The following is an 18,325-nucleotide window of genomic DNA, read 5'->3' as shown; positions in this document are numbered from 1 at the left end:
AAAAAAACACTCTCAGCAACCCACGTTACTCTGTCTTATTTGTTTTTAATGTCATGCTGCTGTTTTTATTTTTATTCAACAATGGCATATAAACTTTCATAATGCTCTCGTCTGGAAAACTAGGTGATGATTATAGGCTGGGCTCTGTTCATTACCGGTGCACAAGGAATGAAAGCAAAAATCCTCGGCGAATTTAAATATTGGGTTTCAGAAATCACAGGGTTTACAAAACAAAGGTTGAAATGCTTGGTCTTGCAGGGCTTTCATGCTGTACACGTAAATATCAATGTAACGTGCCGCAGCCATATATATAAAGAAATGTATAAGAAATTACTCTCATTTTCCCTCCTGAGATGGAATATATGAGACATTAAAGTCTGCCTTAATTTGTAATACCATTCCTCCTTGCTGCCTTGGTGCTTTCGGGGTTGTGTCGCTGTGGTATGCTGCTCGTCTCGTTGTCCAACGTTTCGCTCCATGTGCTGCCGGGTTGTGCCGCGTGACATCCGGCACGGTGTCAGGAGGTCGTGGGTTGGATCCCGACCCCTGACACCTGCTGTGTATTTGGAATTTGTATGTTCTACTCGTGGTCGTGTGGATTTTTCTCCGGGTGTTTCCCTCGACATTTAGAAACACGCGTTTCGAGTGTTTGGCTGCTATAAATTTCCACACGATGATAAGCCACTTCGTTGAGCTATGATTTGTGACAGCCAGGCTGCTTCTGAAAAAGAGCTACACAGCTCAGTGGGCCTTACCTGGTAAAATAAAAAAAAATAGTTTAGGGTGTCATGCCGAACGACCCAGCGCATGGGAGTCCTGTCTCAACCCTCGCGATGTGAATGCCGAACTGATATGTCCTCGCGTACCAGCGGTGGAGCGTGCCTGACTGGAGCCTTTCTCTCGGTTTCAGGCGGTCCCTGGGTGTTTTCCTTCAACGTGAAGTTCTATCCCCCTGACCCCTCGCAGCTGAGCGAAGACATCACGAGGTGAGAGAATCCCTTCCCCTCTGAAAGCCCGTGACGACCGCAAATATTGAGCACTATGCAGCAAAAACAGGTCACCTTTTTTTTTTACACGTAAAAAATACACAGCGTATGGTGTGGCCAAAATAGTTTATCGGAGATGAAGTGTAGCTTATCATATTTTAGGGAAATATGCCCTGTATATTTTGACCTGTGCACGTTGAAGTTAATAATCTTTCGGTAAATAAATGAGCGCGATGAAATATTTATGTAAATAAGTAGAAAACGGCGTGTAAATGATGATGTTCGCCGATCGTGGTACATTAACCGTTTGGCCGCCGCACGTTGACATTCCATGCATTTCACATGTTGGTTTTCCCACGTCGTCATTGTTCAAAGCTGTTGCGTCTGCTACATAGCCAACACATTATCGCCTGGGCAATGGGCGCGAGAGCTTTCGATTAGCACGGTTGCACGACGTACGGCGCGAAAGAATTTCTACGCGCGCGCACGCGTGTGGTACATTCACCCCTCTCATCGGAGTTTTCCGTCGCCCCTCGCAGGTACTACCTGTGCCTGCAGCTGCGAGAGGACATCCTGCGGGGGCGGCTGCCCTGCTCCTTCGTGACGCACGCTCTGCTCGGCTCGTACGCCGTGCAGGCCGAGCTGGGCGACTTCGACCCCGAGGAGCACGCGGGCGACTACGTCTCCGAGTTCCGCTTCGCGCCCAACCAGACGCGCGAGCTCGAGGACAAGGTCGTGGAGCTGCACAAGACGCACAGGTGTGCGACGGAGCGCCGGGGGCGCGGCGGCAGGCGGGGTGAGGGCGGGGGATCGCGACGACGTTCCCCCCACGCTACGCGTGATCTGTGGGCCTCTCCGCGGCTGTCGCCGGCAGAGGTGGAACTAGAAACTTCCCAGATTCCCCCAGGTTTTCCAGGCTGGGTGGTGGCGAGTAACAATGACAACAACAGCGACAACGATGACGCTGAACAATAACAACAACAAAGCGGTGTGTGAGATGTAGAACAATGACGGCGAATGAGAATTCAATTGTGCTTTGATATTCTTCCAGCGGGAATAAAGGCGACTTAAGCCTGTTGTAAATCTTGTAATCACTGCAAGTTTACAATCTCCAAAGCTTATAAAGAAAATGTTAAAACTAACATTTTTTTTTTTTAAATGAACCAATGACGGCGAATGAGAATTCAATTGTGCTTTGATATTCTTCCAGCGGGAATAAAGGCGACTTAAGCCTGTTGTAAATCTTGTAATCACTGCAAGTTTACAATCTCCAAAGCTTATAAAGAAAATGTTAAAACTAACATATTTTTTTTTTTAAATGAACCACTTCAATTGTCTCGGACTATAGGCTTTTAGCTGTGATGCTGTAAAATAGACGTGTTGTGGATTATATAGCTCAAGCCAGTGGTGGAAATTCCACAATCCTATGGCAGGGGCGACTTTATCCGTAGGACAACCACCATTGATTTCCGCACCGAGTACTCTTTCACAAATACATTTTCAGTAAAGAGGGATACCTTGCAAAATGGACGATGCTATCACCGTGCACCATATACCGTGCGGTATATTGTGGTATCGCCATATTGTGAGACCCCCTCCTCGACACAGCCACCTGAGGGCCCACCCAGCTTGCCCCTGTTACCTGCTGACGCTATAAAAACACTTTGAGGATGTTCCAGTATGGGGGAAGTTGCAGCCTGAATAAACCCCCCCCCCCCACCCACTCATCTTGGGGTTGCCTTGCGAGGCCACGTCTCTCGGGTCTGCCGACGCACGTTAGAAACTCCGTTGGTGAGAAATGCGTTCACGACGTTTTGGGGCGACTTTACCGAAAGAACCAAGGATCCTTGCAGTCACGAAAACTTCAAATCCGGAATGAGAAATACGGCTTTCGATTTTGCTCTTCGTGCACCCCGTAAGTGATCTTGCTTCATTGTGATGGCCGTAAATTTTTATTTGGACGCCGCTGCAGAAGTGTGACTGGAGCGCGCTTCCAAGTCACTTTAAACGCATACTTTTGTTACTTCACAAAGTTTCACGAACTAAATGTCGGACGTATATTAACACCGAAGTCTAGATATGAATCTAAAAGAAACGCGGCTGTTGGGTTTTTGGATACGAATCTCTAAATAATAGTGACATCTGGCATAAAACACTGAAATGATTTCCACCACACACCCACACACCTATATAGGAATCAAATCACCTATATAGGAATCAAATCATTATTGATTCTTGCTTGTGTGATTTTACATGCGTATCGTGAGGACATGAATCGGTAACAGACGTTGAGTGATACGTGCACCGTCACAGGCCCGTTGCTGTCCTCCACCGAGTTTAGCCATTGCTCGTGCCACGCTGCCGCAGCATCAATAGTCGGCGCACGGGACTAGCAACGCGTGCGCGTGTTGAACGTCTTCCGCACCGTACGTAGCCGACCGTGCGAATCTGAGGTGCAATCCGGAGGTCTACGGTTTAATTTCGTCCGTCGGCACGCAAGTTGGAAAAAAAAGCGAAAGTTTCATAACCCCCCCCCCCCGCACCACCACCCACTTCCGCCTCTGTGCCCCCCAGCAGTACAAATAGGTGCACCCTACTACAGTTTAATCAATTGACGGGTCGCTTCTGGCGGGGATGCAGCGTGGGCAACTCCCGCCTCTTCCAAGACAATGCAGCCAGCCAGCGTGGAAGAGCAGACCCAGAAAAATTGCCCTGGAGAAGCGGATCTTTCCAGAGCTCTCTCCGGCTGCGGGGTTGAGGCCCTTCCGCCAGCGGTGGCGTGTGCGCTTGCCGTTGCGGTGTTGCGCCTCCGCAACCTTTTGCCCACCAGGACGTACGCCGAACTTCTCATCGCGGCGTACGTCGCCGAGCCCGCTGACATTCCACTGCGTGCCCCCCCCCCCCTCTTTGTATGACGCCGACAGAGGAATGACGCCGGCCGAGGCTGAGCTTCACTTCCTGGAAAATGCCAAGAAGCTGTCCATGTACGGGGTGGACCTCCACCATGCCAAGGTGACACCCCCCCCCCCCCCACCCGCTCCCACACTCGCGCTCGGGCACAACGCGACGCGACTCGGATGATTCGCACGGCAAACTTAGACGTGCGACGCCCTCCGATCGCCCGAAGGACGCTGTACGCTGTCGGGCGTCGCGGTCGCGAGATGTTAACTTACCTGGCCTGGTATATACAGGAGGTCGCGTCGCGGGTTAGATTCCGACCCTGACGCCCGCTTCGTTTTTGGAGTTTGCGTTGTTTTCTCTCTCCCCGTGGTCGTGTGGATTTTTCTCCGGGGTCCTCCGGGTTTTTGCCTCCACCTTTAGAAACGTGCGTTTAAAAGTATTTTGGCCGCTGTAAATTTCCACGTGATGAGCCACTTTGTTGAGCTGTTGTTTGTGGCCAGGTCGCTTCTGAAACGTGCTACGTAGCTCAGCACGCTTTACCTGCTAAAATAAAAAAAAACAGTCTATTAGTTTTAACACTCCTCTGTACATATGTGTGTTTAAGTTATTTCGCACCGTGCGTAGTTAACCCGCGCTAATCGGAGGTGCTAGCAAAGTTACTGTTACCGCGACCTTGGCTCATTGATTCCTCCGCCCGCGTCCGCCCAGTGCCCGCCGAGCTGCAATGGCTTCGGGTTGCCTGAGGAATGCGTTAAAAGGTCGCACTCGTTGCACGCAAAGTGCTTGCCACAAATGAACCGCAATACCTTGCTGATCTCGTCGAGGAGCATTAACCATCATCACGCACAACTCCGGTGGTCATCCTCGCAGCAGCAGCAGCAGCTTTTGGCTAGCCATCGGACAAAGACGGTCACCGCCTCGCGCGCTTTCAGATGCGCTCCTGCGGCCGTCTGGAACGCTCTTCCTTCCGATATTAGGAAGCCACTGAGAGCTGTGCACTTTTAAATCTCGATTGAAAACGAATTTCTTCATAACTGCTTTTTTGTGTTTAGTTTGTTGTCTTTCCCCTGCACCTTTGATTAGCACGGTTCAGCGATGTAAGGTGCGAAAGAAGTTCAACCTACATATTGAGGATTCGGTCAACTAGACTGGCTGCTTGGTCTCATTCCTACCGTGTTCAATGACCATACTGCAGGTCACAGAAACGCACTCGCTCGCTCACTCATCCACACACTCAACCACTACACAATATACAGTGAGGGAAAAAAGTATTTGATCCCCTGCTGATTTTATACGTTTGCCCACTGACAAAAAAATGATCAGTCTATAATTTTAATGGTAGGTTTATTTGAACAGTGAGAGACATAATAACAACAACAAAATCCAGAAAAACGCATATCAAAAATGTTATCAATTGATTTGCATTTGAATGAGGGAAATAAGTATTTGATCCCTCTGCAAAACATGACTTAGTACTTGGTGGCAAAACCCTTGTTGGCAATCACAGAGGTGAGACGTTTCTTGTAGTTGGCCACCAGGTTTGCACACATCTCAGGAGGGATTTTGTCCCACTCCTCTTTGCAGATCTTCTCCAAGTCATTAAGGTTTCGAGGCTGACGTTTGGCAACTCGAACCTTCAGCTCCCTCCACAGATATTATATGGGATTAAGGTCTGGAGACTGGCTAGGCCACTCCAGGACCTTAATGTGCTTCTTCTTGAGCCACTCCTTTGTTGCCTTGGCCGTGTGTTTTGGGTCATTGTCATGCTGGAATACCCATCCACGATGCATTTTCAATGCCCTGGCTGAGGGAAAGAGGTTCTCACCCAAGATTTAACGGTACATGGCCCCGTCCATCGTCCCTTTGATGCGGTGAAGTTGTCCTGTCCCCTTAGCAGAAAAAACACCCCCAAAGCATAATGTTTCCACCTCCATGTTTGACGTTGGGGATGGTGTTCTTAGGGTCATAGGCAGCATTCCTCCTCCTCCAAACACGGCGAGTTGAGTTGATGCCAAAGAGCTCCATTTTGGTCTCATCTGACCACAACATTTTCACCCAGTTGTCCTCTGAATCATTCAGATGTTCATTGGCAAACTTCAGACGGGCATGTATATGTGCTTTCTTGAGCAGGGGGACCTTGCGGGCGCTGCAGGATTTCAGTCCTTCACGGCGTAGTGTGTTACCAATTGTTTTCTTGGTGACTATGGTCCCAGCTGCCTTGAGATCATTGACAAGATCCTCCAGTGTAGTTCTGGGCTGATTCCTCACCGTTCTCATGATCATTGCAACTCCACGAGGTGAGATCTTGCATGGAGCCCCAGGCCGAGGGAGATTAACAGTTCTTTTGTGTTTCTTCCATTTGCGAATAATCACACCAGCTGTTGTCACCTTCTCACCAAGCTGCTTGGCAATGGTCTTGTAGCCCATTCCAGCCTTGTGTAGGTCTACAATCTTGTCCCTGACATCCTTGGAGAGCTCTTTGGTCTTGGCCATGGTGGAGAGTTTGGAATCTGATTGATTGATTGCTTCTGTGGACAGGTGTCTTTTATACAGGTAACAAGCTGAGAATTGGAGCACTCCCTTTAAGAGTGTGCTCCTAATCTCAGCTCGTTACCTGTATAAAATACACCTGGGAGCCAAAAATCTTTCTGATTGAGAGGGGGTCAAATACTTATTTCCCTCATTAAAATGCAAATCAATTTATAACATTTTTGACATGCGTTTTTCTGGATTTTGTTGTTGTTATTCTGTCTCTCACTGTTCAAATAAACCTACCATTAATATTATAGACTGATCATTTCTTTGTCAGTGGGCAAACGTACAAAATCAGCAGGGGATCAAATACTTTTTTCCCTCACTGTATTATACTATTTATTGCTGTGCGGCTTCGTATTTTAGACCTTTGGGCCCGTGTTCAGCAACTGTATAAAACACACACACAAAGATCCCCCCGTATAGCCTTAACATACTGTTGAGGAAAGTGCTGTTAGTGAGCACCTTTGAAGGCCGGCATGGCTCGCGAGGTGGTGGGTGGCCAACACCACGCCCGGCCGCCTTTGTCTTTCCATTGGTGATGTTTTTACACACCACACCAGGTACTCATTTGAGGATGAGTCGTCCTAGGGGAGGCTCGGGACCAATTCCGATAATCGTCACTGGTGTTGATCATGAGCGGGAATCGAACTCGGGTTCCTAGTGCAGCGCGGTTACAGCACCACCGCTCTCCACTTAAATTTTTTACAAAACACCCGCGCGCACACACGCCCGTGTCGACTTTCCCTCTAGCAGTTGCTCATTCAAAAATTCTCACAACCTTGCTCAATGCAATAAAAAAAATATAAATGATTACCTAGTACAGCTGCAGTATGTGTCACGTGGCATTTTTAACTACTTGGCATATGGGAGCCTTTTGGTGCTGAGCTCAGCAACCGTGATTAAAATAAAATAAGAATTCTGTGAGACTTCGAGCTAACCGTTACTGCTCTGTGAACTTTCCTCTCTCTGACGTTACCATGTTTAAAGTCCTAAATTAATCTGCGTTGACGTAATGTTCTCGGTTGTAGCGTGTGTGTGTGTGTGCGTGTGTTCCCGCATCGAGCATACCATTTTTACCGGTCGCCCAAAAAGAACATGAGATCACACCCATGTTTAAAGATGCCACATATGCTCAGGAGAGAGGGGATATGACATGGGACTATGTCAAGCAAACTTGAACGTGAATGTTAAACGTTAAATGGAATGTACATATGTATGTTAAACTCCTTTCGCACCGAAAGTAGCCAACCGTGATAATCGGAGGTGCAGGGGGAAAGACAACAGAAGGACCGCAATGAGGACGAGTAACAATACGATCTGATGTTGCCTATCGTGCATTCTTCCCGAGCAGCTCTCGTCCCCCGTGTAAAGAGGAAAAGCTGCTACGGTCCATTGCTTAATTGGTCGCAACATTTGCATTGCATGCAGCCACCCCCCTCCAAACTGTTGCAGACAGTTTGTATATCAAACAACTTGACACAGAACATTCTGAAGGGACGCTGAAGCTGAACCTTCAGCAGGAGGAGCCCATCCCCTCTAGCCCCCCCCCCACCCCCCATCCAGCCCCCCCCCCCCCCGCCCCCTGAGCACTACAGGGCCGGTTAGATGCGAGCGTTCACATAGGAAACTCCAAATACACAGGCGTCAGGGTTAAGCTCGAACCCCACGACCTTCTGTATACCAGGCGACGTAGTTAACGTCTCACCACTGTGGCGCCCACATGTAGATTTTCATAGCCATAATAGATTTACGGGTTAGGCCACGCAAACGACCTGACCGAAGCTGTGTCTTTATGAACCCTCCACCAACCGACCACGGCCGGTGAGACTTAATCGGAAGAGGCAGTTGGCTGCAGGCGGGTGGCGTCCCATCGCACAGGTGGTGGTGTTTATCACCTGACATGTGCACAGAAGGGAATTTATTGACTCTGTCCGTAGCCATTCAGGAAATCGCAATGCACTATCGAGCAAAAACTTATTGTACGTGCTGTCAATTGTCGGTGGATTGCAGATTGTTGGTTTTTTTGGGGTGGGCCGTTATTGGGTAATAACCTGTGCAGTTTATTTGTGTTCAAGTTATTTATATATTTTTTGATATTGGGTGTAATTTAAAAAAAATTGCTTGGAAATTGCACCGTGATGGAGTTTCTTCGAACGGTCTGTTTCCAAGCCCACCGAACGCCTTGTTTGTTTATAATTCTGTTCAAGTGCTTTTTCTTACCGTCTTGCACGTCCCCTTTCACCGTGCCCCCCCCAGCTAACCCCACCTCCCACCCCTCACCACCACTCCTCACGCTCCACCACCAACCTCCCTCTGAAGCACCGGCATCACAAGTTGACATTTGAGGGCCCGAGCCCCACACTTGGCATGAAAAACAAAATGGAAGTTACGGATGAATTGGGTTGGGCCAGTGCCCAGAATCGACTCGGCTCTCTGCACTGGTCCTGCCAGTCTGTGAAGGGGTAGTTTTCCATTACTTAGATTACACGGGGAAAAGCAAACGGCGGGGGGTGGGGGGGGGGTGGCAGGGTTGTCGCATTGGCAACACTTGTGCCATTTGTTTAGAACTGTCTTTTTGTGTTTCGATTTGTTGTCCTTCCCCCTGCCCACCCGCACCTCCAATTAACGTGGGTGGCTCCGTACGGTTGCGAAATAAGTTCAACATACATACAAGAAGGACATGGGTTAGATTCCCGCTTGGGTTTCCTCCGAGTTCTCCGGTTTCCACCCATAGCGAAAACGAAAAAAAAACATAAAATGTAACTGCTGGCGGCAAAAAAATCCCAAATCTGAAAAAAACCGACCTGCAAATGACTCGATTGGGATGACAAACAGCAGCAACATCCCCCCCCCCGCTAGTTATGAGGGCTTAGCAGGATCCTCTCGTAACTCAGTGATGCTTTCCTGGGTAAATGAGCACAACACCTTTCCATTGAAATTGGGGATTAATAATGGAGGAAGGAATGGAAGAAAGGCGCAAACCAACGCCGTCGTCATTTCATCGGTCTTCCCATTCCACCGACGCGCGGAGTCGCGAGACGGCGACTTGTTTTCGACGACGCCCACATGCGTCCGTCTCGCTGCCACGGATTGGCGCGCCGCCCTCCCACTGGATGTCGGCGGTGGCGGTGGTGGCGGCAGCCCGCGTCACTGAGGCTGTGCGGTCTCCGCGTCGCCCACATTGCCCGTCTGAGCAATTTCCTCGCAAAGCCCTGCCACATCTCTCTCCCACTGCGTGCGGTCCTCTCGGTTAGCCGACTGAATATTGACATGCCGCCCAGCCAATCCTTCACGTCGGTGTTCTCCGTGGCGTACCGCTGTGCCGTGATGGAATGCCGCATGCTCGATTGTAAGCGTGCTCGAATTTTATTTCGGACCTGCTTCTCACGAATCCATGCTGCAGGGGCGTAACAGGCAGCACACGATACTTGCAATCGTGAAATTAAATTGAGTTCGGGGCAGCGGTCCTCGGTGAATGTCGAGCAATGGCAGTCTTGTGCGGAGTGTGGCTCTGAGTACAAGCGTGCGTGCATGTATGTGTGTGCGTGCGTGAGTGTGGGGGAGTGAGAAAATGGCATACTACACGGATGCCATATTCTCTCTCCGTCTGCTACAGCAGAGGTGTTAGGGATTCAAATGGACCTACATCTCTGCTTTGTTGACCTGGTCAGGGGGCTATGATGCCATCAGTGGGCCAGGCCTCTGGGTTGGTTTTCATGCTTTTGAGGTCCCTGGCTTAACACCCACAATCATTTAAAGACCTTAATGATGCTGGGCAGGCCCAGGTAAAGTTGCGTGGCCAGGAGTCAGAGCCATTCCCCGTTTTACGTTGGGGTGCGACAGGCATGTATGTCCTCTGGTTCCCACATTATTTAACGTCATCTTCGATCACGTAGTTAGAGAAACCTTCCGTGGCTGTACCAGCGGAATTTCTATCTGGTAAAAATACAATGGGAGGCTGGTCGATGCTCAGGTATGGTCAAGGGATGGCTCCCTACTGGTCAACCATGTTATGTATGCCGATGATCTGGTGGTTGCTGCTCACTCTAAGAAGGAGTTGGAGGTTCTGCTGCTGAACCAGGAGCATGCCACTAAGAGGGTGGGGCATTACCATCAGCCGACCCAAAGCTAAGCACCTGCCTGGGTATTTTTATTATTATTATTATTATCCAATACTCCATTTGTGGTGAGAGTGGAGCAGTTTTTCCATACCCGGGTAGTATGCTTTATGACCTTATTATCCATAAATAGCCACCTCGCTAACGGCGCTTGCCCCAACGGTCCGTTCAAGGCTATATGGGGGGGGGATCTTTGCCTTGTGTGTTGGTCTCAGGACTCTGAGGGTGTGGACATCATGCTGGGCGTGTGCGCAAACGGGCTGCTCATCTACCGAGACCGTCTGCGCATCAACCGCTTTGCCTGGCCAAAGATTCTCAAGATCTCTTACAAGCGCAGCAACTTCTACATCAAGATTCGTCCCGGGGAGGTCAGTAGGAGGCATGGCAGCGCTGGGGGGGGGGGGGGGGGGGTCCCTGTTAAGTTGCCCTCGATTGGTCTCCGGCTGTTTTGTTTCATTTGCGGACGAGCTGTGAAGTGCCCTCCTTTTGTAGCGCCGCGTTGCTCACACCGCATGCTGCTCTGCTTCTTCTCTGCCTTTTTCCCCCCCCCTCTTCGTCTCCGTGAGAAAGGGGTTGGGGGGGTGGGGGGGGGGGGCACCTCGTTTGACAATTTCAGAATCGGAATATTTACACGGGAAGAATTCAATGAGCTGTGAAGCTCTTATTTTCACAGATGTCCAGTAGGGGTGGGGCAGAACGTTCCAACACCAAACAGTGCAAAAACACGACAGGAGTGCAAAGTACAGGAAAGGTAAACAAATCGCTTAAAACATTTATACAAATAAAACAACACATTTTTATCTTACCAGGTTAAAGCCCCCACTGAGCTATTGGCTTCTTCGGTTTTTTTTGTTTTTTTTTGCCCCGAGTTGGCGTCCTCTCTGCAGGAAGTACCGTTACAATCTGCATGGCCGCTTGTGACGTGCGGTGTCTTTGTTGTTGTTTGAAGATACTCCTCGTCATCTTTTGTTTAATTTATTACAAAAATGCGATCGGAGAACAAAAGTTGGACGGCGGAGTAAAAAGTTTAGTCAGCAGTTAATAAAAAACACAGCAAAAACTTAAAGTTAGCCGCCATTGGAAAAAAAAATTAACAAACGTTTAAAGATTGATAAACAACAAGCCCAAGGACTGGCTGTGTTTTATGTACAAAACCCCCCCCCCACTAAATTTACGGTGTGCACATGAATAATGAGGTTGAAGGTAACACTAATTCGGCTCTGACAAGTGTGTAATTAATGTGAATCTCAATTTTTATTCACTGCCTTAATCTTTGCATCTGCAGCAACACAAACAGGCGTCATTTTCACAACAGGATCTGCTCGATTTCTCCTCGCGAGTGCACATCCGAGCTTTGAAAGTGTTTCTCGTTTTCAAGGCTCTGAGCTATTTCGTTAGATTGCAGATAAAACTACGCCTCTGCCCGAACATCGCTGCTCGCAAACCCCAATTGCCCTTGCCGCTACCGGCGCTTCGAGGTGTAGCGCCGTACATTGCGGCGAGCGAACCCGCAGCGGTGACTGGCGGGGGGGGGGGGGGGTGCTGCCGGATTTGAAACCGCGAACCCTCTGCGCGACGAGCGGCGAACGCTTCGCTGCCGGGCTGTGGCGGCACCCTGCCACCGCCCCCCGCCCCCCCCCCCACGTCAAGTTTGCATGTTTTTTTTTGTGTGTGATAAGTTTGAACAGTTCGAGAGCACCATCGGCTTCAAACTGCCCAACCACCGCGCGGCCAAGCGGCTGTGGAAAGTGTGCGTGGAGCATCACACCTTCTTCAGGTATGGCGGGGCAACGTGGCCCGGCCGCATCAGGAGGCGGGGACCGAGTGAGGAGGAATGAAGGGGTTATCATCGCCATCATCATCAACATCGCCGTCATCAACATCACCAATATCATCACCATCAACATCACCAGCATCATCTTCATCAACAGACAAAGACAAAGATCCCCCGTATAGCCTTAACAGACTGTTGGGGCAAGTTCTGTTAGCGAGCACCTATGAAGGCCGGCACGGCACACGAGGGGGTAGGTGGCCAACACCACACTCGGTCGCCTTTGTCTCTCTAGTGGTGATGTTTACACATCGCAACGAGGTTCTCATTTGAGGCTGAGTCGACCTAGGGGAGGCTCAGGGCTGGTTCAGATAATCGTCTCACTAGTGTTGACCGGGAGCGGCAATCGAACTTGGGTGGCCGGGTTCGTAGCGCAGAGCGCTAACCGTTGCACTACCGCTCCCCACACCACCACCACCATCACCAACATCCCGCACCTCCGATTAGCACGATTGGCTACGTACGGTGCGAAAGACGCTCAAGACACACACACACACACAGTTATCGCAGTAGCGAGGGAAGTCGGCGCATTGAAGACCGCTTCGGTTTTTAGCCACGGCACGAGACCGCCGTGTGATGCTCGCTCGCCCGCTCACCCCGTCGTGCCTTCCCCCCCTGACTCCCGGCCACGCCAGGCTGGTGTCCCCCGAGCCGGCTCCCAAGGGGCGATTTCTGACGCTGGGCTCCAAGTTCCGCTACTCGGGGCGGACCCAGGCGCAGACGCGGCAGGCGAGCACCCTGATCGACCGGCCGGCGCCCAGCTTCACCCGCTCCTCCAGCAAGCGCTACACGCTCTCCCGCTCACTCGACGGGGGTGTGGTCACACGCACGCACGTCGCACGCAGGCTCACGCATGGAGACAAAGATCCTCCACGTTCGCCTCCAACGGACCGTTGGGGCGAGTGCCGTTGGCGAATACCGGCACGGCACGCAAGGGGGGTCGGGGTTTGCCAGCACCACGCCCCGGGGCCACCTTTGTCCCCCCCGGTGGCGATGCTTATACATCGCACCAGGTGCTCATTTGAGGCTTAGTTGATCCCTGGGGAGGCCCAGGACCGGTTCTGATAATGGTGTTGGCCGTGAGTGGGAATCAAACCCGGTTCACAGGGTTTGTAGCGCAAGCACGCGAATCACTGCACTACCGCGCCACACATTCATGCCAACACATGCACACATACGCACGCACGCGCTCTCATGCTCGCATGCTCATGTTAGTTATTTGTGAGTTAGCTGATTTTTTTTTTTGCCAGGTGAGAACTCAAGAGACCAGGTTCTGTCTCTCATTTGCACGAGAGACCTGGGACATAATCTTCGAGTAGGGGGTGTTGATTGCTGCTCTGTAAACCCAGTTGAGTAATTATGCGGGTAATTTTCGAGTTTGCCAAATCTGGCACAAAATGGCCTCGTGCTTACAAATGACATCGGAGGATCTTTAATCCGCACCTCCGATTAGCACGGTTGGTTACGTATGGTGCGAAAGAAGCTCAACATACATAAATGTCTACTGTAAAGCAGACGGCACGTAGTAATATTATTGCTACTGCACACGTGGTCACAATGAGGGGCGTGGCCAGGTTACATCAACAGGGCTCCAGCCACAATTTGGAAGTTGGGACATCCTGCGAGCAAATGATTTCCAGGTGATTATCGATTTTATTACAAATAGGGTTTAGCTGCCATGGGAGTGGTGGGTTAGCACGCTGGATGTGATCCGTGATCTCACAGTACGGCACGACGGTTGAAACAAAGGGAAATGTTTCTTCAATCTCTGAACCTGGCAATTGTTTCTCGTCATGCTATCCACGTGCCTCGTCTGAAGCAGACGACACTTCTGTTTCCAGAGCACTCTCAAACATTTAATTAATCACGCCTTTGAAGCCACACTTAAAATTATATTTCTTGGCAGAAATCTGCAATTAGAAATCAATGCGGTGGTTTTAATGAGATGAGAGTTATTTTTGTCTTCCTCTTCTGCCTCCCCCATTATCTCCTGGTCACGGCTCTCATCAGCGCCGATTGGGAGCAGCCAAGAGGGCCTGTCGCTGGTCAGTGCTCCCGAGACGGCGCCGGCCCCGGACTCGCCCGCCTACTCTGTGTCCACTACGGCGTCCTCCACGCAGCAGCAGCAGCAGCAGCCAGGCCATCACGACGCTGGCAGCCCCACCGCCAACGACAAGACGGCCGGCCAGCACGAAAAAAACGTGGCCTCCGACAAACACTCCGCCGCCACCACCACCACTGTCATCACCGCCGCCACGGCCGCCACCGCCACTTTCATGGAAAAGGAAAAGGCGACCGTGAGCAGCTCGGTGGTCGTCACGGAGACAGTGGTCAGCGATAGCACGTTCACTGCCAGCGAGGAGAGGAAGCAGGAGTCGGAGATGAGGGAGGAGGACGGCGCGGTCCCCGAACACGAGAAGGTGACGAGGGATTGTGACCCCCCCCGCCCCCCCCCCCACCTCCCCTGCCCCCCGCTGTTCCATTTCTCCTGCTAATGAGATCATTGCAGGTTCTCAGGGAGCGAGGAGTTGAGACATTGCACCAGCGTTGGTTCTTCGGCTGTCCGGTTTTAGGTCACGGCGAAGTTTTCTGCTTAGGGTCCCGAGGACGTAATGTTAAGGCTGCCAAATTGCTACTCTCGTTTGCGTGCTTATTTGTTTACTTATTCATTAGACAACATTTTGCTACAAATGCATTGTTGAGTATTGCTGTTGCAGTTGCAATTTTTATGAATTGCCTTTGTTTAAACTTTAATCCGATTTTGCTGAATATTATTTGCTGTGCTACTTTACGGTTATTTGATTTCAAGCATCGATATATTTTTGTACCTCATTCTTTGCTCGCCTACCCACCCTCTTCCCCCCTCCACCCCCCCCCCCGCAGCAGAGTCCTGCACCTAGCAGGGTAGAAGGTGACACCATGTATGTCAGACATAGCAATCTAATGTTAGAGGTTGGTATGCAGAGCCTGTGATGGGCCTGACCTCACATAACCAATCCCCACGTCACTCAGGAGCAAAACGCAGGAGCTGAATAAATGGGTCGCATCCCTCCCCCCCCCCCACCGGCGTGTTCCCAGTGACCTCGATCACGTGGACATTTGAAGCCGCCATTCCAATCGGATCTGTTTTACATTGTTCCAATGAGAGGGACATTTTTTTTGTGTGATAAGTCGTAATGCATCTTCTTATAATACTTCCTGTACGTTTTATTTATATATAAAAAAAAAGCAAGCCACCATGTGATCAAGAGCACTGCGACATGATTGGCTGGGCTCGTCATTAATATCGGGTACCGCATTCTCGTCCGCACGTGTATCTCACTTCCATCTGATATTTAATATCTTCAAAGTGTCTTTGAAACAGCGGGATTATTCGGGGGGTGAGGTACCCCAAAATATTTGCATTATTAACAAACCCAGTTTTTTCCAGGAAGACCAAGTTTATCACATTTACAGCTTGTAAATGTTATTTATATGATCGATGGGTAAAAAAATGAAAATCACTCCACTGAAACCCACCGAAAATCGCAAGCCGATTCTGGCACGTAAAATTTAACGCTACAGAAGCTACTGTGCAACACAATAGTAACCTGGGACTGGCTGTGTGCGTATCATTTCCATGCAGCGTGGATATTCAGCTTAACAAGTCAGCATTACTTTGAACGCTCTTAATTTTTTTTAGCTTCTTTGATTGGAAATTTTGTGGAAAAAAAAATCCGATTAAAATTGTCTTCCAAGTATTTTAATGCGGTCGTTTTTATGAAATGTTGTCAGAAAGCACAAAGTGCAGCGTAGCTCACTGTGATCAGCGCGGTGTTTGCAACGGCACGAGGTTGCAACGCATTCCCCGTGGTTTGCTCCTTCGGTGACGATGGCTATAAATTTCCCGCCGCATTTGCACGAGTGAACAAATGATCTTGATGCCATCAAAAATAATAGTCTCTGCCTACCGCTGTTCAATCGCTTGTTATTGTCTCACTTCTCAGGAGCATCCGTTTCACGATCACCGTGACTTATGAAATATTTTAACGTATTTTTTTGTTCGTTTGAAATAGGATGAGCAAATTTAATTTGTTTTCCTCTGATCAATATAAATTTCAATAATTTTACTTTTCCCCTCCTAACTTTAGCAATGCATTTGATTCTGATCATGTCATTTGATAATGAACAAATATTCTTTGGTTTTATTCGGTAAAGTCACGTAGATGAAATATAACAAAATAAAGATTTATTTTTTTATTTTATCTACGTGACTTTACCGAATAAAACCAAAGAATATGAATCCTTGCAGTCAAGAAAGCTTCAAATCTAGAATGAACAAATATTATAATTATCGTCCTCAAAACTGATTTACAATGTATTCTTGGTTCTATCGGTAAAGTCACGTAGAAGGGAAGCAATAAAATATTTTTTTATAAATAATAAAATTCTCACGACGTTTCGACTGCAACACAAGCAATCATCATCAGGTGTGAAAACCACAACAAAGAAAATTCTTGCTGTGGTATTTTATTGTTTTATATTTTTATTATTTTATTGTTTCCCTTCTACGTGACTTTACCGAAAGAACCAAGAATATGAATCCCTGCAGTCACGAAAGCTTTAAAGCAATGCTTTACGATGATTTGTTATTTATATCTCTGCTACCATCGTACCCTAGTTTAATGGCTCAATAGTTGTTTCGATCAATGTCAACAACACACGTTCTAAAGTTTGCACATGATGTAAGAGGCTGCCATTACGGTTGGGGAATCCTGATTAAGAATTAGAAGAGATTCGGAACATGAGCTTGAATAGCCGGGAAGAATCAAAGGAGTTGAATTCCGTGAAACACATTCCCACAAAGAGTGGGTTCATTCGTCCTAATTATAGCAGCAGCAACAACAACAACAACAACCAAAAAACAAAGTTAGACTCTTTTGGCACTGCCTGCACGTTCCACGCGCCTGGGTACAGGGCCAAGCTCACAATCCCCATGAAACAGCCAAGATTAATCATTCTGGCGAATTGCCCCTATCATCATCATCAGTACAGGAGACTTTGGCACGTGTTCATAAAAAAATTGGACGGAGAATTGAGCGTTCGTCAAGGTGTGAATTTGGCTCTATTCAATTGAGCAGTCTCCGCCTAATGAAGGCGTCCCATGATGTTCACGGATGGTCCGTAACACCAGGCAACCCAGCATCATTTTGCCTAATGGACCCACGCCATGCTGATGAGAGCCGGAGGGATCAAGGCTTGCACAACGTTTGCCGTATAGCTTTGTAAAGTATTTCTGTGTTGTACCGTGCGCAGTTTGGCACGATGTCCGGCGTTTCTCTCCGTGTGGCCAGAAGCATCTTGAGGAACTTCCATGAACTGCAGAAGCTTCTGGCACGTGGAGCAGTCCGTCGGATGTCGTGCCAAATAACATGCATGATAACCCAAAAATACTTTGTAGCGCTACGCAGCACAACCGCGAACACCTACGCAGCCTAACAGGGTTTGCGTTGCCGAAACAAAACACCGAGGGAAAACATTTGCCGAGCAGTTCCCATCAATCAGCAGACTGAACTTTGAGGTTATTCTTTTGTCGACGAAACAACAGAACGAGAGGCCTTTCCCCGTTCCGCCTATTTATCATATTCTTATTTAATATTTTGAGAGCGTCTTGGCTCAAGGCGCTTTACAGAGTTTAAAAAGCGGTAAAAAAAATATGTAGAGCGGTTCAGATGGCAGGGGCAGTTGCAAGGGGCAAGGAATGAGTGTCCATAGCGGAGGACACGTGGGGGTGACGAAAGGGCAGGGGAGGGACAGGAAGGAGTGGAGGGGGGAGGGGAGAGAAGAGGAAGGGAATGGGCAATGGAGAAGAGGTGAGGCTTTGAGAGATAAACTAAAGGGGGTTGAGGAGGGGGGGGGGACTGCTCAATGTACAGGGCAAGTTGATTCCAGTGGAGGGGGTGCAGAGAGGGAGG

The 18,325-nt window shown here is 49.2% G+C and overlaps 1 protein-coding gene across 18 annotated transcripts in view; it reads left to right on the top strand.

Moving 5' to 3' along the window:
• Positions 1–18,325, top strand: part of LOC116942596 (protein 4.1-like) — a 128,163-nt gene that overhangs the window by 84,214 nt on the left and 25,624 nt on the right. For 15 of the 18 annotated variants that reach the window (XM_076067233.1, XM_076067238.1, XM_076067232.1 and 12 more), the window contains 8 exons: positions 911–986; positions 1,526–1,744; positions 3,911–3,998; positions 10,756–10,908; positions 12,220–12,317; positions 13,007–13,185; positions 14,382–14,791; positions 15,255–15,323. In XM_076067233.1, coding sequence (XP_075923348.1) covers positions 911–986; positions 1,526–1,744; positions 3,911–3,998; positions 10,756–10,908; positions 12,220–12,317; positions 13,007–13,185; positions 14,382–14,791; positions 15,255–15,323 — 1,292 coding nt within the window. The remainder of the gene's footprint in view (positions 1–910; positions 987–1,525; positions 1,745–3,910; positions 3,999–10,755; positions 10,909–12,219; positions 12,318–13,006; positions 13,186–14,381; positions 14,792–15,254; positions 15,324–18,325) is intronic. The other 3 variants (XM_076067229.1, XM_076067226.1, XM_032954692.2) reach the window with 3 other exon arrangements.

The sequence above is a fragment of the Petromyzon marinus genome, chromosome 15, assembly GCF_048934315.1.
Source record: "Petromyzon marinus isolate PM22_M1 ecotype Great Lakes invasive population chromosome 15, UKy_Petmar_22M1.pri1.0, whole genome shotgun sequence".
In the NCBI taxonomy this organism is placed as follows: Eukaryota; Metazoa; Chordata; class Hyperoartia; order Petromyzontiformes; family Petromyzontidae; genus Petromyzon; species Petromyzon marinus.
Note: the sequence above shows the minus strand (reverse complement) of the source record. Positions and strands in the feature narration are given on the sequence as shown.